The 22,420-nt window shown below is 53.6% G+C and overlaps 2 protein-coding genes across 7 annotated transcripts in view; both read right to left on the bottom strand.

Moving 5' to 3' along the window:
• NLGN3 (neuroligin 3) overlaps nucleotides 1-3,373 on the bottom strand; it is a 34,928-nt gene extending 31,555 nt beyond the window's left edge. The window contains exon 1 of one of the 3 annotated variants that reach the window (XM_082770897.1): nucleotides 3,299-3,373. The gene's annotated coding sequence lies outside the window, so the exon portion shown is untranslated. Of the gene's footprint in view, nucleotides 1-2,327; nucleotides 2,392-3,298 lie in introns of those variants that run through there. The other 2 variants (XM_082770896.1, XM_082770898.1) reach the window with 2 other exon arrangements.
• A 3,150-nt stretch (nucleotides 3,374-6,523) lies between these two features.
• Nucleotides 6,524-22,420, bottom strand: part of MED12 (mediator complex subunit 12) — a 37,229-nt gene continuing 21,332 nt past the window's right edge. For 2 of the 4 annotated variants that reach the window (XM_082770556.1, XM_082770559.1), the window contains 20 exons: nucleotides 22,250-22,363; nucleotides 21,777-21,940; nucleotides 18,647-18,826; nucleotides 18,374-18,445; nucleotides 17,903-18,063; nucleotides 17,654-17,815; nucleotides 17,457-17,568; nucleotides 17,124-17,213; nucleotides 16,562-16,671; nucleotides 15,918-16,053; nucleotides 15,485-15,646; nucleotides 14,541-14,918; nucleotides 14,079-14,229; nucleotides 13,678-13,883; nucleotides 13,167-13,247; nucleotides 12,733-12,950; nucleotides 11,962-12,124; nucleotides 9,499-9,687; nucleotides 9,243-9,324; nucleotides 6,524-6,960 (listed from right to left, as the gene is read on the bottom strand). In XM_082770556.1, coding sequence (XP_082626682.1) covers nucleotides 6,917-6,960; nucleotides 9,243-9,324; nucleotides 9,499-9,687; nucleotides 11,962-12,124; nucleotides 12,733-12,950; nucleotides 13,167-13,247; nucleotides 13,678-13,883; nucleotides 14,079-14,229; nucleotides 14,541-14,918; nucleotides 15,485-15,646; nucleotides 15,918-16,053; nucleotides 16,562-16,671; nucleotides 17,124-17,213; nucleotides 17,457-17,568; nucleotides 17,654-17,815; nucleotides 17,903-18,063; nucleotides 18,374-18,445; nucleotides 18,647-18,826; nucleotides 21,777-21,940; nucleotides 22,250-22,363 — 2,975 coding nt within the window. In that variant the 3' untranslated portion in view covers nucleotides 6,524-6,916. The remainder of the gene's footprint in view (nucleotides 6,961-9,242; nucleotides 9,325-9,498; nucleotides 9,688-11,961; nucleotides 12,125-12,732; nucleotides 12,951-13,166; nucleotides 13,248-13,677; nucleotides 13,884-14,078; nucleotides 14,230-14,540; nucleotides 14,919-15,484; nucleotides 15,647-15,917; nucleotides 16,054-16,561; nucleotides 16,672-17,123; nucleotides 17,214-17,456; nucleotides 17,569-17,653; nucleotides 17,816-17,902; nucleotides 18,064-18,373; nucleotides 18,446-18,646; nucleotides 18,827-21,776; nucleotides 21,941-22,249; nucleotides 22,364-22,420) is intronic. The other 2 variants (XM_082770558.1, XM_082770557.1) reach the window with 2 other exon arrangements.

The raw sequence follows: 22,420 nt of genomic DNA, 5'->3' as shown, positions 1-22,420 counted from the left end.
CAAAACGCTCTGTCAGCAGCAGCAGATAACCACGGCTTATCAGCAGAGGAATCGCTGTCTGGGATGCCACAGGGAGCAAACGACTGTCCCATCCCAGTGGCACTAAAGCCCAAAGGACAGAGCCAAGCTGTCCCTGTCCGTCGCTCCTGAGTGCCCATCTCTGCACCGGGGCACAGACCTCGTGGGTGCTCAGCCCTCTTGTGCCGTGCGTGAAACTCCTCAGGGGTCTTCTGTGGCTCCTCCCCAGGCCATGCCCAGAAAGCAGCTCGCCACGCTCCGTGCCCCATCCACACTGACTCCCACCATCCCTCCACACTTCCACCCGGGTTCCTCACCACTGCGGCTGCCACCAGTGCCACCTGGGCACACCACGGAGGTCTGTCCGAAGCCACAGTTGGCTCTGGATGGCTCCGAGGGCTCCCCTTCTCGCCCACCTGCCACACAGAGGTGGCTCCCGGCAGGGAGGGGAAGGGCAGGCTGCAGCAAGGTGCTGGGGAGGCAGCAGAACCGTGGTCACAGGGGAGGATTGGGAGCTGGCAGAGCTGCTGTTGGTCAGGGATGGCTTAGGTGGAGCTGAAAGGACTCGATGACCTCCAGATCCCTTCCAAACAAGGTGTCCTAAAATCCCTCCTCCCTTGACCCAACAGCAAAGCCAACAGGGACCTGTCAGAAGGGTCTGGCAGTCACCGTCTCCTCGCTCTCCCTCACGGACTCAGCACCATCCTGGTCAAAAGTCCCCGGGGTCGTGTCCCTGCCCACAAAACCCCAAGCACACTGAGCAGACCCTGGGGAGAGCCAGAGAAGCCGCCACCTCCACAGCTGCAACCTCAGTGAGCGCCCTGCCAATTCCCAAACCACCTTTTGGAGCCCCGGCAGGCTGCTGGGCATGGGGCAAAGCAGCACCAACCTGCCCGGCACCTCCATGGGTGCAGAGCCTGCGCACGGGGTCTGCGAAAGTGGCAGATCCAGATGTGAGGGGCACGGGCTCAGCCTTCCTCTCCAGCAGGGCTGCCCCGAACGCGTGCTGCAGGGCTCGTGAGGCTGCACGAGGTGGCGGCACGCAGCCCCTGCCAAGATGGGCACCGGGGCTCCATTTCCCGAGCACACGGCTGCGCGGCGCCCACGTGCCCGCGGCCGGAGCCTGCCCCGCGTCTCCCCGGTGCTCGGGAGGTTCGGAGCCGCACGTCTGCAGGTGTCCAACCCAGCTCCCCATCCCGACTGTACCGTGTAACCATGGCAACTGCACATGCGAGCGGCAAAGCGAGGATCTGGGCTAACTGCAAATGCAAATGAAGCAAACACATGCACAATGCTAAAAGCGTGACCTCTAAATGTCAGCGTTTAACCATTTTGCAGACACCGGCTCCGGTGGCTGCCGCCCACAGAGCCCTGCTCCCACGGGGACCTGGGGGCACCCAGCCCTGCCCCGGAGGGTGCTGAGGATGCTCTGGTCCAGCGCGGGGAGGTCAAGGGGGTACGTGTGTGCTTCCCGAGAGCACTGCGTGATGGGCAACGGGGGCACCTCCAGCCCTCCTGCTTCACGGCACAGCCACCTGCAGCCTCGGGAAGGGCTGCAAGCAGGGGAGCCGGGATGCGCTGCCATCGGGGACAGCGTGGTGCGGAGAGCGGCTGGCTGGAGGGTGTTGGGTGCGGACCAGGGCTGCCGTGTCCGGAGCATCCTGCCCGCCTGCAGCACGCCCCTCGGTGCTGCCCCTGGTCCCGCTGCACGGCTTCGAGCGCGGCGGAGCCGAGCCCTGCCCAAGGCGCACGGTGCCGGAGCCCCCCGGCAGCGCCCCGTGCGCCCTACCCGGGGCTGGGCGCACCCGGCGCGGCGGAGCCCGGCTGTGCACCCGCTGGGCACAGGGGGCCGGGAACGGCGGCTCCGAGCCGAGCCGGGCCGAACCGGGCCGGGCTGGAGCCGGCGGCACGGGGCCGAGCCGCGATGGCCGGGCCGGGCCGGGCCGGGATGGAGCGGGTCGAGCCGAGCCGGGGGGGCCGCGCAGCTGGGCGGGCGCACAATCCCCCTTTCAGCCCGTCGCCATGGCAACCCGCCGGCTCGCCGCGGCCGCTCATCCGGCCCCGTTAACCCCCGCCGTTACCGCCGCCCCGCCCGTTAACCCCCGCCACACCGCGCGGGACGGCGGCCACGGCACGGCACGGCACGGCCCCCCCGGCACCGGCACCGGCACCGCCACCGGCACCGGCACCGGGACCAGCCCCTTCCCTCCCTTGAGAGCCCCATCCCGGCCGCCCGGTGCCCCCCGTCCCGGTGCTGCCCTCCCCGCCCGCCCGGTGGGTGCCGGCCGGGGCCGTCGGGGCGCACTCACCGTCGGGGGCGGCGGCGCGGCTGGGCCATGCCGGGGGCGGCGGCGGCGGCGGCGGCTGCTCCGCGCCCCGCGCTCCGCTCAGTCCGGCCCCGACCCCGCACCGGGAGCGCGCGGCGCGTGCACGGCGGGGGCGGGCGGGGGAGGGGCCGCCGCCGCAGCACCCCTTCGCTGCCGCCGCCGGTATCACCGAGAGGCCCCCGGGACCCGCCCCGCTTCCGAGGGATGCGCGGAGAGGGGCACCCGGCCCCGGCGGGGCTCGGACACCCCGGGACCGCACCCCCGGGACCGCACCGGCACCGGGGATCCCTCCCGGGCACCGGCACCGGCAGACCCCCGGGAGGGGGGCACCGGCAGCGGCACCGCCCGGGGCACCCCGCAGCGCCCCGAGCATCCCGGTGTGGCCGTGAGCATCCCGCTCCTGGGGGTCCCCGCGGTGTCCTGGGGGTCCCACCCTGCCCACGAAGCCCCTGCAGGGCTCTGAGCACCCCCAACCACCCTGGGCACCCCCGCAGCGCCCCAGCAGCCCGTCCCGCCGTGCCCTGTACCCACCCTGGGCGCTCCGCACAGGCCCCTCTCCACCCGCCCGCAGCCCCGTGGTGCCCTGGCACAGCCCTGCCCGTCGGAACATCCCCCAAAAAAGAATTTTGCCACGGCCCTGGGAGCAGCCCCCGCCTCTCCAGTGCCCCGCAGCACCCAGCCGGGCCGGGGGAGCCCATCAGGTACCAGTATGGGATGCCCCGGTCCCAGCATCAGCCCTGGGGCCAGGCACAGCCGTCCCACCCCATTCCACGCGTGGAGTTTCGGGTTCAGCAGCCCCAGCCCCGCAGCCCCAGCAGCACTCCCACCCCCCAGCCCTTCTGTCACCCCCAATTTCTCCCTGTGTGCCCTCTCCCAGCCCGGGGACATTCTCCCTGCTGCGCTCAGCCTCCTGGCACAGCGCCTCTCCCCCAGCCTGCCCGTGCCGGGGCTACCTTGCTGCTTCATTCCTGCCTGATGGGATTACAGAAATCATTTGAAACAGGGCACGGATTTGGGTCCTGCTGGATGTGTCTGTGTTCTCTGCAGCTCTCTGCCATTGCCAGGGCAGCATCAGCCGCGGCGCCTGATCAAAGAGAAGGACGTGCAATTACCAGCAGACACCTCCACGCGTTCCAGTCTGGGGCTGGGAGCTGGGCTCTGCCTCCCTCCCGCTGCCAGAGCTGCAGCCCAGACCCGACACGGGCTCTGCGGAGCAGCCACCGCTTCCCATTTAAGATGCTTGTGCGGCAGCATGTGAAGGGCAGGCATTTATTTCAGCTCTCCCGATGCCACTGAGTCAGTGAGCGTGCAGCCGAGGGGATCCCTGCACTTGGATGCTGCAGGGCAGCTCAGAGCCTTCCTGCCCCACTGCTCGTTGGTGGGTGGCAGCTCGAGCAGCTTCACTGCTGACCCGTTACACCCAGGAGCTGCCCCCTGTCACCCCGTGCACCACCAGAGCCCTGTGCCCACCAGGACGGATGCACCAGCCCTGCCCTGAGCCCCTGGGCACCACCTGCAGCAGCACCCACGCTCCTGGTGGACCATCCACTCCCAGCAGCATCTCAGGGGCTCCCTGGGCTGCCCCCACAGCTGCAGGGCTCCGGGCACAGCCCTATAAATCTTACTGCCCTGGGGGGGCTGTGCTGGGGGCTGCAGCTGTGGCTCGCCACCCGCTCCCACCACCGGCACCGCACGGGGAGCGCTGGGCACTCGCGGGGCTGCTCAGCCCCCGGCTGCAGCTGCTGGAGCAGGCAGCGATCGATTTTCTTGCACAACACCAGCTCTCGTGGTGCCTGACAAGCTGCCTCTGCCCCCGGCAGGCTGCTGGCGCCGGGTGGGGTGGGTGCACGGGGCAGGACCTGTTGCTGCCTATCTGCTGCCCCAGCTGTGCCGAGCCTCCCGTGACCTCAGGCCCCTTTCCATGCCCCGGGCACCTGCTGTGCATCACCCACACGCTGCCCTTGGGCCCCTGCAGGCACCCCTGGGGCTGGCCTCGAGCCCCACAGAGCCCAGTGACCCTAACACAGCTCCAGCATCAGCCCCCCAGCCTGATTGAAGGCCACAGGGAGGCTGCGTGCGTTGGTCAGTGGGCAGCGTGTGATAAAAATCCCCCCCGGCGCCTCCAGCTGTGTCTTAAGCAGCATTTAGCTGCGACTCAGAGAAGGAGCAGAAGGGCTGGAAGCTGTCAGAGCTACTTAAAACTGCCACTGCTCAGTGCTAGCACCCAGCACAGCAACGGGGGGGCCGCGAGGCAGACGGCCAGGCTGGGCAGAGCGGCCATGCCCAGCTCTTGCTCCAGTCCCTGTGTCCCCCACTGCCAACCTTGGGGCAGCCTGCGGGGGCCACCGAGGTGCTTGTCCTGTGCTCACCCGGCTGGCGGGGCTGGGGGGAGCCTTCTGCAGGAGCAGCCACTGGGAGGAGCAGCCCCTGCCCTGGGCTGTGCAGCAAAGCAGGGTCAAGTGGCAGCGGGAACCCAGAGAGGGACGAGGCATCTCCTTCCCCATGGGGAGACGTGGAGAGCCCTCGGCACCAGTCCCTGGGCCCCTGAAAGGGAACGAATTGAGAGGCCGACCCCCAGCTCGGTGCTGTGCCGCCGCCGCCCGCTCCGGCTGCTGCTGCAGAGCCGCCCTCCTCCCAGCAGCAGCGCGGCAGCGATGCAGAAGGCAGCCTCCAAGATGCCGCCTGGCGCAGGCTCAGCCGCCTCCCAGGGCCTGCAGAGGAGGGGGCCGCACACGGCACAGAGAGAGGGGCTCTGCGCGCCCAGGGGCAGCCCCCAAACCACCCAACGGGGCTCGATTTTTGGCACTTGGCCCCAGGGAGGATGAGGAGGGGGGCACGGCGCTCTCCTGCCCCAGCCGTGGGTCCCTTGGTGGCTGCTGAGAGCACGCTGCGGGCGAGCAGAGCCCCACGGCCCAGGGGATGGGGGGCCCAGGCAGGCTGCTCCTCCCAGCCAGGAGCACCCCGGCCTGATCCTCATTGAAGGGGACAAACCCATGCCCAGAGGAAGTCGCCCCACACACAGCTGTCCGTTCTCATTAGGCAGGGAGCCCGTCTCCATCACTCCTGGCCAGCAGCACCTTCCCCCCACCACGCAGCACAGCAGGAGGCACGGCCAGGTGCAGGGAAGCTGCAGGGTGGGGGTGAGCAGGGTGCACAGCTCCCCCCCAGCTAGGGAAGGGCTCAGCTCCAGCTCTTGCAGCAGCAGGAGCTGGGCACAGGGAGGCTCTGGCAGGTCAGGCTCCCTCCTGCCCATCAGCCTGAGGGCATCCCCCTTCCTCCTCCTTCCTCCCAGCTCCCACAGCTGGCCGCCTTCTTGTCCTCACACTGCTGTGGCCCACCCTACATACTGGTAACAAACCATTTTAGTGTATTTTTCCTTATAACTGGAGCTCTTTCATGAGGCCCCTGCAAGCCTCACAAGCTCCCACCCTCCTAGGGCAGAAGGAAAATACTGGTCCAGAAAATGTACTCAAGGAACTACTGCAGGTCAAGGGTGGCTCCCAGGTCCAACAGACAGCAGGAGGGGAGAACCAGCACTGCAACTAAGCGAAGCCAAAGCAGCCTGCCACACGCAGACAGATGAGACTCCAGAGCAGCAGGCTGCATCAGCTGGGTCTGCAGGTGAGAATGCAGAACGTTACCCACCCAGAAAAGCACCGGGGCTGTCAGGAAGGAGCTAACAGATGAGCCTTGGTGCTTACAAGCAAAACCGTGCTGAGAGAAGTACTGATCTGAGTGCATTCGGGCTGCAGCTCCTCCTAGATTGCAGAGGTGCCAGCTTGAGTGTCTGATACTGCTGTGGCTGGGAAGCTGGGCTTGTTGGGGCTCGGAACTTCTCTCATTTACCTCCCTCTTTGCTCTTAAACCTCTGCCCATTGTCCACATGCCAGAGACTGCTAGCAAAGCTCTAAATCAACATACAAAGCCTACGAAGTTTGCACAAACCCCAGAAAGCATGCGAACGCCAGCTTATGAAACAAATAAGGAAGAAAGGCTTTCCTTCCCAAACCAAAAGGCTTTGCCTCAGCAACACCCCCATTCACAAAAGCAGAAAATGCAGACATCAGTTCTGCTGAGAAAGAGATAAAGACCATGCGCAGGGTGCTGCTGGGCTGTACTGGGAGGCTGGGAGGAGCTCGAAGGAGGAAAAGCAGGCTCTGAATACACACTCCTTTTGCAAAGTAAGCTCTCTGTATTCATCCGAGAATGTCTGCAGTACAGGGTTCATCTGGTATAAATAAAGTACAAAATTTTACAATGTCTTAATCATTATTTTAACAAAAATACTAAAAACTGAGTAAAAACTGAAACCAAAGTGGGAAGGGAGACTATCGGCCACAAGGGATCTCCATAAACGTTTGTAGAAATTGGATAGTAAAAACACTTTCTCTGTACAATAAAACCATCCTCCTGGCATCTCCCTGTGAGACGGGCAGCGGCGGCACACAGCACTCGGGGCACGAGCCCCAGGACAGAGGCCGGGAGCAGTCCTGGTTTGCAGGTCAGGCTGAAGAGGCTGTATCCAGTCCACAGTGATGTCTCCCTCCTGGACCAGGCTGAAGTGCCCCAGATCAGTAGCGTCCAAAGGGGTTGTTGTTCTGCTGCGGCTGCGTATCTGTTGGGGTCAAGAGTTAGACAGTCACAAGGTTTGTTCTGCAAGCAGATTCCCCCCCTGTCACCAGTGCAGCTCCTAGAGGTATGTTGCAGTGTATGAGCAAAACCAAACATAACACGCTTACATCCTTTATGGCACTCCCTGTTCTGCTCACTTGTCTGAGGCTTTAGACAGGAGCACAGTCAGGACCCCCCTTTCTTTGAGGAAGAGACAGATAAGCACCAGTCCCAATCCCACAGCTTCTCCAGAAGAGACCTCTCAAGGCACACTTGGTGCACCACAACAAAGCTCTGAAAGATGGCAGCAAGTCAGGACGATGAGGCTGTGTGCAAATTATCTCTGTACTTTGAAAGAAAATCTGCCCTATAAGATTGCACAACACCAGGAGGCAAACAAGCTGTTCAGACAGCCAGTGTCAAATATTCATCCTGAGGTACACCCAGAAACCAGACTTAGCGAAGGTTTCAGGAACTCTCCTGACTCCCTGACAGTACGTAGGTACAAATGAACAACATACCCGAAGGACTTCCAGGTGGCACAGAAGGGATAGGAAACCCAGCAAGGTTTTATTAAAGAACCTCACAAACTTTCTGACTGCTGGGACTGATGCTTGGTGACGCACACTGCTCAGAAGTGTGCTTGGGCACTATGTGATTAATAAAATCTGTGAGCCTTTTCTTGAAGCACGTCAGCACGTCTTATGCTGCAGACTAAGTAAAAGGAGAGCAGTGTAACCCGAGGCTAGCCCGCCCTCTTTCTGTCTCAACTCTGCTGGACAGCAGCGTATTTAGGAATATCCTGGAGCCTCCTGACCCACCGTGAGCCCAAGGTATTCTTGTCCCCCTCCTACAAGATGTTCTTGGCTATGTCCTGCTTTCTGCTGCACCCCGGACACTGCAGGCAAGAACTCCAGATGGCTCTTGGTGGAGCTGATGCAAGCCCAGTGAGGTGGCATGGAAGCTGCACGCTGACACATGGCTGCATCGGACCCACGCATCCGTTCCATATAAAAACCCGCTCCGTTTGCTACACAGACAGGATAGGAAAATATGGCTATTCTGCTATATTCGGATACTTATATGAGATATTCCTCTACTTGAATGTCCTGGCTGGGATCCTTGCACAGACTTGTGGTTTGTGAAGCTGGCTAGCAGGAAATTTAGCACATTAAAACTTCTATTTGCTTTTTTTTGTTTGTTTTTGTCACAAGGATTAAGAACTTTATCAAGGACCAAGTGTAAGCACTATTGTTTGGCCATTATTTGTTGCAGACATCTGTTACATGTGAAAGTTATGCACAGAGGAAAGAAACACCTCCACCCGTGATTGTATCAAGCTTTCCCCAAGCACAAGCCTACTCTGAGGAATAACCAATTTAAGAAACTGAATTAACCAAGCAGATAGATCAAAATCTGCCAAATGTATTTTTACTTGACATCGAGCTGTAGGCATTCACGTCCTTGACTACCATGGAAATGGTGGCCCAGCAAGAAAAAAGGAGGGTTGTCAGCTCCCAACCACCAAGTTCCCAGCCCCCACCACACACACGTACAGCTAGCACACTGCAAAAACCCCGTGCAGCCCATTCGTAGGCATTTTCATAGCGTCGCTGCCATTTTTTGTGGCACAAAAGTCAGTAAGGTGACAGCAAAACAGCAGGTGGTTCAGAGGGGAACAGCACAGGCACCGAGTTCTGTTTCTAGCCCCCCAGCCAGCAGTTAAATACAGATTATAGGAATAGCTGCACAGTGCCAGACTACAAACATCATCTGTGCCATTACCCTGTCTGTGACAGCTGCCACAGAAGCCCACAGAACCCAGCAGGTATGAAGCAGTGCTTCCTGGAGTACCCTCCTTGCCTGCAAGAAGTCTTGTCCTGATCACATCTCTGGGTCACCCACCATGTGAATGCTGCAGGATTACAGCCTCCCTGAGCCCCTCAGAGGTCATCCACAGCAGAGGAAGCTTCTCCGAATGCTTTAAAGCTGCAGACTGAATCCTTCTGAGAAAACTGCATGACAGCCCCTACAAAGGCTCAGCTCTCTCATCCCTCTGCATGCAGCAGGTCTGGAAGGTTGCTCACATGCTGGCAGCACTGCCTGCCCTGCTGTCGTGCCCCTTTGGGCCAGGAGCTCAAAGTCCTGATGCCATTTCCCTGCCAACATCATTTATGGCCTCAGACAGACAGTTTGGCTTGGCCCAGCTTCCCTACACCAGGGCACCTGCAACGGGGAATGGCAGGGGAGAAGATTAGGGACAGGATCAAGAACACCAAGGCTTACTGGAAAGCTGCTGCTGAAGTTGTCGAACCAAAGCAGCCGTTTGCTGCTGCTGCTGTGTCTGCTGAAGGCCCTGGCGCTGGAACTGCAACGAGAGAAACGTGGTTACAGCCACACCACCTGGCTGGCACTCGCAGCATTCACACCAGCCACGGGAAGTGCAGGGGAGGGAGAAGGGAGTTGGGGGGGAGGATGCAGGTAGAGCACGGCTGGATTTGTGCTGGACTATCACATCCCTCATCTCCGAGGGAACACTCACAATGGGCTGCTGGGGGGGAAGAGCCTGCATCCCCAGCCCTGGGGGCTGGCCCTGCGCCTGTGGCTGAGGCACTGTGGAGACCTGGGGTTGCTGCTGCGGCTGTGGCTGCGGCGGAGGCGGCTGCTGCTGCTGTTGTTGTTGCTGTTGTTGCTGTTGCTGCTGCTGTTGTTGTTGCTGCTGCTGTTGCTGCTGGGAAGACAAAAGAGAAGGGGCCGTCAGGGACCTGTCTGGGCAACGCACAGGCAGGGCTGAAGGGAAAAGGGCGTTCTACCGCAGTAACAAATTCTTACACCACTTTCCTTACAAGTGCCTAAATTACACAAATTTCACCAGGACCCTGCCCCAGGCTGAGAAATTGCATGAAACACAGTGACAGTAACAAAATCCTGTAAGATGAGTTTTCAGCAGATGGCAGGAAGAGAACTACAAGTCTACTTGTCAGCTGGGGAATGACTAGGAGTAAACACAATACGAGAATGGAAAACAACTACGAGCTATCTCCGGAGGTTGGCCAGTTCATCTCTTGCCTCCTGGTAAGATCAGCAATACCTGCTTCACTGAGTATTTCCCTGACCTGTTCTCAAAATGTTTCCAGACATACCAGCACAGCTCCTGTAACCTCTCAATTCAATCCATTTCATGTTGCACACCTGGTTACTCCTACTGGAGTTTTCCTAGTCTATCTTGAATCTTGTACGTTAAGATTTAAGATCATTTCTTGTCCTACAGCCAAGGAATGTGAACAGGTAAGAGCTTTTTTTTGTGTGTGTGTTTGTTTGTTTTAAAAAGACAAAATCTGGGGACTCCCCTTGTCTCTCCTTCTCTAAGTTGAAGCCCAGCTATTATCAGCCTTTCCTCCTCAGAAACATTCCCCAGCTCCTCAAGTTCTAACTGCCCTTCTCTGCCACTCCCGGCAGTGATGCTACATCTCAGTAACAGGACGTAGATAAAACTGGATGCAATGCTCCAACCTAGATGTTGACAGAACTAGATAAAGAAAGAAGAATACAGAGAGACAGAATATTCTGTTGAGGTAGTTTTAAACTCTCTAGGTCAACAGAAGAGTTTCTAGCAGAAACAGAACACCACTAAAACTATCATAAAAAAACATGGTGCTGATAGGTACAGTTCTGATCACTGGCTCAAAAGGGTAAGGTTCAAAGCTTGAACAGACTCAGAAAACAGACAAAAACGTATCAGAAGGGATGGTATCTTATGAGAGGAGGTCAGAAAAAAATGACCTACGAAAGATGCAAGTGCTCCCTAGGAATACGCTGGGTAAACAGCAGAGAGAAAGAACAGACAGTAAACAAGGACAAAAGAGCCAGGACACAGCAGAGAGTAATAACTGGGTACAAGAACCGCTCACAAACACAATGAAGCTTGGATCAAGGATTCTACCCGTCAAAGGGACTGAGTTTCTAGACCAGCCTCCTAACTTTCATCTTCAGCCAATTTGGTCCCTTGGGTTCATGAAATGGATATTGTGACCTCAATAAGCAGGTAACTGACTCAATGAGCCTGGAGACCCTCCTCCTGATTTCATGTCCTGCCTCCTTGCAACAGCTGACTACTGCCCATGGAAAACAAAAGGCCATGCTTCCTTTCTACAAGCTACTGCATGTGACAGTCAACTCAAGCATCAGGAGTCTGTTCTGCATCTGGTATGCTCCTGATAATACAGCAAGAGTCACTGTAACTGCAGAGATTTTGGGCACTCCACATTTTTTGAGTAACCAAGCAACGTCAGCTAAAAGCTGAAGGTACACGTTAAGTTACTGAGCTAGGAAAACTGCTAGCAACTTGTCTGAGTATGTTCTTTCCCTAAATACAAGCGATGGAGAATGCTAAAAGAAACCCACTGAATAGTCAGAAGGTGCTACTCATCAAAAGCTGCTGACCACGCTACAGGCAGTCTCTTGTCCAGTACAAGGCAGCAATTCCCAAATACCGCTGACTGTGGCACTCTGCAGAAACCACTGTCTTGCTCAGGCTCCCCTCAGAAAACTAAGTGTCATCACTACATTTGTGAAAACATAGACATGCCCCTAAAACTGATCTTATAAAGAATGACTGCCTGCCCCGGTATGGGCAGGGGGAGGGTGGTTCATTTTGTTTCTAGCTCCTGCAACACTTAATTTCTAAGACAGTTAGCAGTCTGCATGACCTTATGGGCCCAAACTGAGCAGGAAGAGGTAGGATGCAAGCCACAGAGGACTAAACAGATCTTTTGTGCTCTTAACTTTCTTTTAACCTCACACTGGGTGACTGGCAAGAGGCAGTGCCTCAGGAACTGCCAACTCCATGGAAGGGAGAACTGCCTAAAAAAGCATTACAGACAGGCCCCAAGAGCTGACATCCCTCTGGGCACACCGGGGCAGAGCACAGTGTTACTGACAGAGGACAGCATTTGGCAAGTCCCCTCCAGCTCCAGTGGCCTTTGTCCCAGCAGCAACCACTCACCCTCAGCATCTGCTGCTGCTGTTGCTGCTGCTGCCTCAGGTACTGCTGCTGCTGCTGGTCAGGCAGTATCTGGCTGGGTCGAATTCCTGAGGGGACTCCTTGTGGACCCAAATGGTTCATCCCACTCATCATGGGGGCCTGCTGTATCGACTGGTGAGGGAATCTGCAAAAGAAAAGGACAAGCCCATGGAGTAAAAGATTCACAGGCAGCTAGCTTATCTAATCGAAACCCAACTGCTGCCATCAAGACAGCTCAAACAGCTGCTTGCAACCCGTGCTGCTTCTCTGCAGAAAGGTGAGGGACACCAGGGACCTTCAAGGGCTCCATCCAACCTGCTTTTCCAGAAGCCCTAAGTAATGGTATATGGCCCGCTGTTCTGCACTGTCTCACTGACAGATTTATGCCTGCCCAGGAGCAATGGAACTACCATATCACACCTTCAGAAGGCAAGCTGCTGGCTAGATTTAAATTCAAAAAAATTGTGACTTTCCCAGGTCATTTACTTCATATTTCACAATTTCATCTTTCTCTGGTTAGTAACACCAACTCCTGCCTGCAGCTAGCATCTCTGAATTTCATCCTATCTCTCTGTTTCTTCTCGGGACTGAAAGCTGGATAAAGATGCTCCCCGAGGGTGTAAAGGACTCGGATGCTGTGTAACGCAGCATGGAGAATAGGCTTTTCACAGATTGCTGTTCAAGTTGTCTGGACAGAGCAGGGAAGCCCTTGATGAAATACAGCTTATTAACATCCAGTAGGGTGGGAGGTACCTCTGTGTGTTGCCCAAGGTGTGCCCGTAGCCTGGAGCCTGCTGGTGCACATAGCCACTTGGTCTCTGCTGCATCTGCCTAACAGGATCCACCAGGGCAGGATTAGAGCTGGGGTGGGAATTCTGATAGGGCTGGCCAGAGTACGTAGGAGGTACCATCGTGCCTGACTGGGAGGGGTGCTGCTGAAGGCCTATGTGGGAGACGTAAGATGTGTAACCCTGAAATGAAACAAAAAAAAACTTTGTTAGTCACAGAGCAGCATATATTCACCTGTAAAGGCGGTCACAAGACAGTTCATCTCTGGGATTCAGATTTGTGCTGGCCAGAAAATGAGTGAAAAGAGCCAAGAGATTCCAGGACTTAACAGCAGAAATGAAGACACCGCTATGTGCCGTAGCAAGACTCCAGTTTTACCTGTGGTCACTGCCACTTACCTGGGAGGGCTGCAGTGTTCCATAGGATGGGGTTGGAGCCATCTGGCGTACTGGCTGCTGTCCCATTATGCCTTGGCCCTGCTGGAAGGCAACACAGGAACAGTTTTTTCAACTTCTCCAAAGGCCAGGACGCTGCTGCCTTCTCCTCAGCAGTCCCACCATACCAGACAAGGAGCTTCACTGCTGAAACTACAAGGCTGCTTCGTGGCACGCAGATGCTACTGACATTTGCCTCGCCCTGACTTGGGGCAAACAGGCCGTTACCATCCCACCTCTCACTGCCCAACAGCTGCAAGACATCCCCAGTGCACCTCACTCAGTCTCCACCAACTGTTGGACAAATGGATCCAACAAAACCATTGGCAAACACAGAGCTGGCCAGAGGAACAAACACCTTTTGAGGGCAGAAACAGAGACAGGGTTGGAGAGTTCTGGCTAGAGTGGACAGTGGCAGCCAACAGCTAGGACTTGCCCTGCTATGGGGCCCAACAAGAGCACATCTCTGACTTACCAACTTTGCTTGAAGCTGCTGCCTCAGTATCTGTCCCTGGGACACTGGAGGTTGTTGTCTGTACACTGCTGGCTTGTAGGAGGGGTCGATGCCCATCATGCTCCCCATCCCTGAAGGCAGCACCCCACTATATGGAGGACGACTCTGAACAAGTTTCCCCAATGGCATGCGCACAGGTCTGTAGGATGTATCCAGGCGAGGGCCACCTGCAAGAGGAAAAGAAACAGACTGACTAGGCACATGCTGTCCTTGAGCCTTGCAGCTCCAGAATAACTGTTCATCACTGTATCTGGATACATGACAGGCAGAAGGGCAAGTGTGTGTAGAACCATCTCACAAGAAGGGTTCTTACAAGAGGTTCCCAAAGGCTTGCCCCACTCTCGCCTCCCCTGCACACCTACCTGCTGGAAGAGGCTGATTCTGGGCATAGAGACCCACCGGTGACTGCCCATAGGCTAGCCTAGACATGGTGCTTCCCCCCTGGTGATGCAAGAGGTCTGTAGGCATGCCAACTCCATAGGAAACCCCTCGGCTGGGACCCAACACAAAATCCTGCAAGGATCAAGAAGGGAATAAGAGAGATCAGCATGCACTGCAAATTCATGAACGGATCAAGCATATTAAAGACTTGCAAAGTTCACAGGAAGCAGCCAGGGTCAGTCACTGCTTGCCCTGCCCCAGGCTAGTAGAAACAGGACAGAGCTCCAGTGCTCCCATCTGAGAAGAAACATATCCCATCTTCACCACCACTGCTTTCAGGCTCCTTAGAAAGACTAAAGGGAGTGCTCAACTAAAGGGAGTGCTCAGAGTTGGACTAATGGGGTTGGACACAGGAGGTCTGTATCTGTTGGACAGTCATTTACCTCACTTTTGCTGGCAGACTGGTTGCGTTTCTTGGTTTTGCTCTGTTTCTTCTTGCGTTCTTCAGTAGAGGTGGCAGGATTGGAGCTGGTTTTATCAGCCTTGGTTGGTTCCACAGCTTTCTTCTCCGGCTCTAAAGTCACAGGTGTAGGAGGCTCCTCCTCTTCAGGAGGCAATGGCAATGGCTCCAGGTAATAACTGCGGGGCTTGGGTTTCAAGTGCGTGTGGTACAGAAGAAGTCTCTGCTGCTCCTCAAATCTAGACACCTTGCGGTCCACCCGGACTGTCCCAAACCATCCCCAGGACAGAGGGGCTGAGTGCTTTAAGCCCTCAAACAGATCCCAAGGGGAAATCTTCTGCTTTGTAGAGACTTGCAAACCCTTGAAATCAAAAGAAATAAGAACCAATAAGCCCCTATTCTTTCTCCTACTACAGGAAACTACACTTCCATCAGACTCCATTCCACATGTTCCAGGACAAAAAAAAAAGACAACCTGAGCCCTTACTAGTGGTAAGGGCTTACAAGGGGGGGGTTTTGCTCTTCCTCAGGGCAAAGCAGTCATTTCTAAAAACCTTCATCAAAAACTGCCATTCTCCTTCATTCCACCTCTGACAGTCTCCTGCCACACACTGACAGTACCCGTTATGTCATGTGACAGGGATTATAGATTTTTTTTTTGCTTCATACAGCCACGAGCACAAAACAAAAGTTAAAATAATTTCTCAGGCCATAGCAGCAGGTATTGCTGAGCATTAACAGCCAGCCTTGCCCTTTTCAGACATAGTTATGCACCAGCTTGCCTGTGTGCAGCCAGCCATTTCAAGCTCGGCAGGCAACAAGGTGCTGCATACTGATGCCTCCCAAGCAGCGGAGACTCACGGCATCAGAAGACAAGGCGAAACCTGCGCTCAGGAGCTGTGAGGCAGACAGCAAAGCTTCACTTACCTCCTTCTTGAATATGGAGTCAAATCCAGCTATTTTATTGCCTTTGGTGTCAATGAGGGATCCCTGAGGTTCGCAGGTGATGACATCTCGGGTCTGCTTGGGAAGTGGCAGGAGCTGTCGTACCTTCTCCAGGCTGTCAGACTGCCGGTCCCCCAGCTCTTTCTGCACGAGTGGAGTAGAGAAAACTTCAAGAATTGCTCAGAAAAAAACAACACCCAAAGCCGACCTGTGCCTTTAGCGGTGTCAGCCTCCACCTCTGCATTCCCTGTCATCTCTGTACTGTTCAGCCCAAGGCCCACAGAGCCACTAGGGCAACTCTTACTGCTTTTCTAAACAGCAACAGGACTAGTACAATGTGAGACAGGTAAATCTGCAGAGTTGGATGACCATGATGCAGCACACAGCTCCTTGTACAAGGCCTGGTGTCTCTCACCCTGAGTTTCTTGACGAGATTCATGTACGCCCGCTTGTTTTCCTCCATGCTGCCCTGAGAAATGCTGGACATATCAGCAGCCAGGGTGCCATTGATGAGAACACTCAACATGTCCAAGACAGTAGTGAAGAGCTCGCTGTTGGTCAGAGCAGAAAGGCCAAAGTCACAGAAGAACCAGACAAAGCCCTGGCCATCACACTAACACCAAACACTATTAGACTGCTAGGAATTCTGCCTACAGCCAGAAGCACCAAGCACTCTTCAGCCTCCCACAGTAATCCTTCTTTTGGTTATACGCTGCCAGGTGTCCACACTTCAGTCAAGTGCAGTATCACAGATTAAGAATGGCCTCCTGCCCACCCCTTCAGCTTATCTGAAAAGCAGATCCAGACTCAGCTCTCCCCAGTTTCTCTCTCTGCATCTGGAAAGCAGAGTTTGCTCTTGGTACGTTGGAAGAGTATACTTGGACACTAGGACTTAAGTTACAGCCTGCTATTACTCCAAAGTCTCCTTCACCTGTCACAGTGCTTCCAACAGAGAGTCTAGAGAGACAGCTAGCTCACACAGGGGAAGGGGCTGTGCTAATGAACGCCTGAATGCCTCCCTAGGGAACCATACAGATCAGAAGTCAGCCAGATAGTTACTTGTTTGACTGCATGTCCACGGTGCCACTGCTGATGATGTCCAGGAGAAGCACAGCCCATTCGGTTGTCTGCTGCGTACTGCGTTGAACCGTGTCAAACATGCCTCCCACCTGACAGAGAAGAGCAGTTTAGTCAAAAATACACCAAAAAGAAACACTAAGACTTAAAAGTCAGAAGGAAGCCTAAACCAGAGCAACTCCTGGGCTACGGCAACTCCTTCTGAGAGCTCAAGGAGACTGCAGACAACAGGCCAAACCTCAGATACAAGTAGTCACAATGGGGAGCACAAAAGCATTACAATGAGAAGGCAATACTGGGAGCAGCCTGCATGGCACGTCTCTGAAATGGAGACCACGATTGTGGATTTCATCCTGGTTCAATAGAACAAGGAAGTTTTTCCACACATCCTATACCACTCAGGGTTTAAAACCCAGCAGCAGGGGTGACCCTCACTTCAAGACATTTATAGCCCTGCCAACGTGTGCGCTCTCCAAAAAAGGGGGAAAAAAAGGCACCAAACTATTCACTTCATATGGTTAACCTCTTTTTTGCAACTGCTCACCAAGTTCAGTCGTAACTTCAGGGCTTCATGCATCAGCTGCTTGGCTTTGCAGTCATCTTGATACTGATCTTCCCGCCAATTCGTAACGATCTAAGATTTAGAACAGAAGACAGACCTCATGTGTTGTATGCTGAAGTTTATAGAGAGCAGCTTGTGCTATCCGATGACTGGTGACTCAGAGAGGTCAGCTGAAGCACCCTGTATCAACCCTGGTAAGATCTTTGCCTTACTGAGTACAAAGACAGACAGACAACATCTCCAAGGACATGCCAACAGCCTGTCTGCTCAGGAGTGAGCCTTTGAGGAAAGTGAGGGGAGAAGAAAGACACCTACCTGCTGGACCTGACTGTACAGAGAGGTGAGGAGGCCTTCCCGCTGCTCATCCTGTCCCTTCAGGCAAGTTAGCACCAGTGACAGAAACGGCTGCTGGCTCAGGAGGGACATGCTGCAGAGAGGACAGCGATGTAACTACACTGCCAGGCTGGGGGATCAGCACAGCAAGCAAGGCCTGCCCTCTCCCCACGACTCACCTCTTCTGCTTCTGGCGGTCCCGCTCTTTGCGGGATGATGACCCCAGATGTTGTCCTTTCTCCAGTTCTTCTCCAGCAGCTTTCAGCACATGGCCCTGCACTGACGTTGGGAGCTTGGCAATCAGAGGGGCCACCAACCACACTCCTGATCTCTCCAGGGAACTGTGACAACACAAAAGAGAAAAGCAGTTTGTAATCCAACCTATGATTCAAGTTGTCTACAGGACAACTTCATGCTGAGACACCTACCTGAGGATGGGTTTGGATTTGTTACTGGCTGGCGTAGCACTTGCTGAGCTACTGAGATTGTTGACTCCATTGCCAGCAGAACTAGCAGAGCTGGTCTCTGCTGACTGCTGGAATACCTCAATAGTGGCCTTGGCTATATTTTCCAACAAGGAGTTCATCTCCTGGAGATAGGGAAGAAAAGAGAGCTAAGTCCTGCTCTGAAAGCACCCACTGATAGGGCTTCCACATTTAAACACATTTAAACTCAGTAGAAATCTAGATTGCCAGCTCCCCCATGAACGCTTCTCTTTGAGTCTCAGACTCCTCACATCCATCTCATGCTTTGTTTTCACAAGCCAGACTCACCAACGCATGCTCTTTCTTTTCTCCCTATTCTCACTTCTGCCAGGTCACCAACCTACCACCTCACCAGCAGCCACTTCAATGCTGGCAGCGCCCATCCCTGCATGGTCGCACTGAGCAGAAACTCACGTTGTTTGCAGTCTGCTTAATCATCAGCTGCAGCTCCAGCGAGGACTGCCTCATGGTCCACTGGTCCAGATTCTGCAACACACACACACACACTTCGTATGAGTCCTTATCTCAGTTCAAACTATGTCCTCAACCCATGCCCTCAGCTCCCATGATAATGAGTCTCAGATCCCTCGGAGAGGGCTGCACCACTCAGATAGCGCCGACTCCACCATCCTGATGTCACATCAGGCAGTTACTAGATCATTCCTGGACTCTGGCAGGAGCCTGCACCTGTAAGATGCGTTTAATCCTCTGCCGCTGAGGATTTTCTCCTTCCTCGTTGTCCAGCAATCGGTGTGGATAACAGATCAGCTGCATCAGCCTCTGGGCCTGTGTGCTGCTCAGGACGGGATCCTGCAAGTCATTGCTGTCTTCACAGAGGGACTTGAGACATCGCTCCCCTACCCACTCCTGCAGGATGAAGGCAGAGTTAGAACAGTTAAACTCATTTCTGATACCGAACTGGTGCTTCTGCTTTCAGTATCAGATAGATGTAGGGAAAACAAACTCCTAAGAACCTTATTAGTACGCCGTAATGCCTGATAATCATTTTTCTTCATGAACTGCACTATCCTGATTCAGCAGGCATCAGGCACAGCACAGCAATCATGACAAAGAAAATATCAACTCTGACAAATCAGCTGTTGAGAAGCACAGTAGCTGCTGTTTCCTTTGATGAAGTATTAGCATGATTTAACACTACACAGTCACTGCCATGCCCAGACTTTATTGACTTTGCCACTTGGGCTCAAAGGTCAGAAGGGATCACTTAAATTTATTTAGTCCATTTCTTGTGCAAAAACCCTAGGACTGTGCTAAATTAAATAACTCAGGGCTGCAGCTAAGGCTAAACTAGAATGTGTCTTAAGGAAAAGCACATCCCTTAACTCTCAGATGGTAATGGAAAACACACTGCCATCCTCAGTGAAGAACATTCACCTTGCTTCTCACTGCCTGGAAGGGAAAATAACTGACTGGATACAAGATGTTTATAAAGTCACTAATCATGAGGAGAAGGTGGACAGAAAACTATTATTGTCAGCCTCTCAATTTCAGTTGGTGGCCTCTAAACATATTATCAGGTGGCAATTTCCAAAACAAATATGAGGTAGATACTTCTTTATGTAATTCACAGTTAACCTGAAGCATTCATTACTGCAGGATTTTTTCATATTGAAAATCAATTAGGCTAATTCATGAAAATTAAAATCTACAGAGGACTGCTATGTAAGCACTTCTGCAGCTGCATATCAAGCCGGATCAGAGAATTCTTCCACTGAGAAGTGACAGCCAGAGGAGATTAGAGGAGTAATAAGGACCCAGTTCATGAAGCACAGGTGCTGATGCTAAGCCTAGAAAGCTGGGAATGGCCCCTCTTTCCAGTAGGCAGTAGTCTGAGCACTAAGTAGAGCACGAAGACTGGAAAGACTAAGTCTGACTTGAAACCCTTGTGAAAGCACAGCCTAAGTCTTCAGTGACCTCACCCCAAAATACAACTCTGCTTTGCCAGTGCATGTGGACCTGGCGATTCCTCCAATGCCTATCACATTTTTTCTCTTCACTACACCATTCTTCTCAAAATTTCGCTTCCTTGTATATGTAATATACACATCCTTGGGAACACCCTTTTTGCCACTTGCCTACCTTTCTAAAAGAATTCAGTGGGACTTGTCTGCAATCATCCCTTTATTAGGATAATCTTACAAGTAGGTATTAAGTCAACTACCATTTTTGTCTCAAGGGACTAACAGCCTCTTTCTCACCAAGATTTTTTTTTTCTTTAAATAGGACAGTCACCTCCACAGGCTCCATGCTACTGAAACGGAGTCCTTCATCTCTCCCTTCACCGGAGAGCACAATGAACACCTTTTCCAAGCGCTACGGACAACTCTACTATCCCAACCACCAGACTCAAGTTAGCAGCTGTGTCTCAAGCCTCCCTCTTGGCTTCCACTTGTGACTCTGTGTCTTATCACAGTTAAAACGTAATTAATCTTTTCAAAGGGAAAATCATCATTACGTGTACTAATCTGAACAGGCTAAAGGGCAGGCCGATAATTTGGTTACAAACATTAGCACCTATGAAACCTTTACCTTAATTCTATAATCTACTCCTTTTCCCTACACCATCATGACAATGTCTAATATAAAATACATACCTGAATATGATAGAGCTTTTATTTATTTATTTATTTATTTTTGAGTTTGAGAAATCACCATCTATAGCTTAAGGCATTCCATAGGCATTTCAGAATGGATACTGTGAGTTCTACAGCATCTGTTGCTCACACTGGAGGTGCTAATGATAAACGTAATATTTTACCCACCCTTCACAGCTGCAGGAGCTCTGGCACAACTCGGTGGTATTCACTGTTGTCTGCTCAAATACTCGCTCCTATATAACCAGTTCTGCCAACCATTGCTGTATTGATACCTGACATGCTGCTATTCCTTTCCATACATGTTCTATTTGCTGTGGGTCCTTCCCACATAAGACTGGGACTAGTAAGGGAAGATTTACTTCTGTTAATGTTATAGTCAGGTTTCAGCAGCACCAAGTATGTTGTATTTGTGCTCCTAAATAGGCAGCTCCAATTCTTCTTTGGTCAGCTGGTAACGCTGCTATATATTGAGCCATTTAACAAAAACAACAGCATCACAAAGCACAAGGATAACACAGTACTAAGTGGAATGTGCACTTCAAATTGCAACACTGCATCTTCCCTGTTGACAGAACAAATTTGTAACCACGGCCAAAGCCACCCTTCAACACCCATTTTCATACAGCAGTAGTAACAGGCACTCCAGTCTGGAACTAAGTATCTTATTAGCCAGGTTTCAGTTCCTCAAATGTCAATTTTCCTCAAAGGAACAGAAATACTGGTGCTGTCAGATTGGGGCTGAGCAAAAGATTTTTGGTTTTGTTTCTTTAATTAACTGAACAGGGCACTGCAAAGCCCAGGGATACATTAACAGCCTAGCTGCTAGCAACACTTAAGCTGTTTTCTGAGAGGCACCATTTATCACTTCAACAAGCTGTCTGTCTTATTCTTATCTTCTATGCCTCCGGCACACATCTCAGCAAACCACTCCCAGCACTCCCCTCCTTGGACACGAGCCTTGTGCCACTGCCAGAGCAAAGGGGATGTGCAGTCCCTGCATACTGCAACACCTACTTCTTGACAGCTGTTTGCCTTTTTCTTTTCCCCTAATGGTGAGCGCCATCACGTGGCAGAACCCCAGCTGGTTCTTTACTGATACTTCAAAGAAATACCTGCCAAACACAAGCTGCAGAAAGCCACATGGAATGTATCTATCTGCAGAAGAGATAAGGACAAGCGCAGGGATGGGACAGACTCACCTGTTGACAGATACTCCTTAGTACATACTTGGCATAAATATCCAGGCTAGCTGTTTCTACAGTTACTACCCGACCACCAGCCTTCCTGGTGCCCAACTCATCGTCCATGAGATCATCGACACCTCCAGGATGGGAAAAGCCAGAGCCTTTCAGTTCTGCATCTCCTACAAGGAAAGAGAAAGTCGTACTTAATCATCAATGCCAAACCCAAAGCCTGATCCACAAAACATCCTGAGCTTTTGAAGAACGCTCCCTGTGACCAGTGATCTCTCTGCAGGTAAGAGATACAAAAAAGCAGGCTTACAGCTCAGCCAGAGGGCTTCAGACAGAGAAGACACACAGCCACCAAAACAGATCTCCTCTCAGTCCTTCAGCACAGCCAGCACACGTGTACCCCCGTGCAATACAGTACTGGCTCCCTCTGCCCCAGAAGACATTCTTACAGGTGCAGGCTAACACAAGCAGGTACACACCCAGAACAAAGACAGCTTTCAGTACTGCAAAGACTGCTCCATCCACAATACGGTTCTGGGAAGCTGCCAGTAAGTGACGGTCACAAGAAGAACGGATTCCCACCGTGGGTTTGTCTGCAAAGAGGACAATAAGGAAGGGCAATACTCATCAAGAGAGAAAGGCACAGACTT

The sequence above is a fragment of the Aythya marila genome, assembly GCF_965140915.1.
Source record: "Aythya marila genome assembly, chromosome: 13".
NCBI lineage: Eukaryota > Metazoa > Chordata > Aves > Anseriformes > Anatidae > Aythya > Aythya marila.
This window is presented reverse-complemented; position numbering and strand designations above follow the sequence as displayed.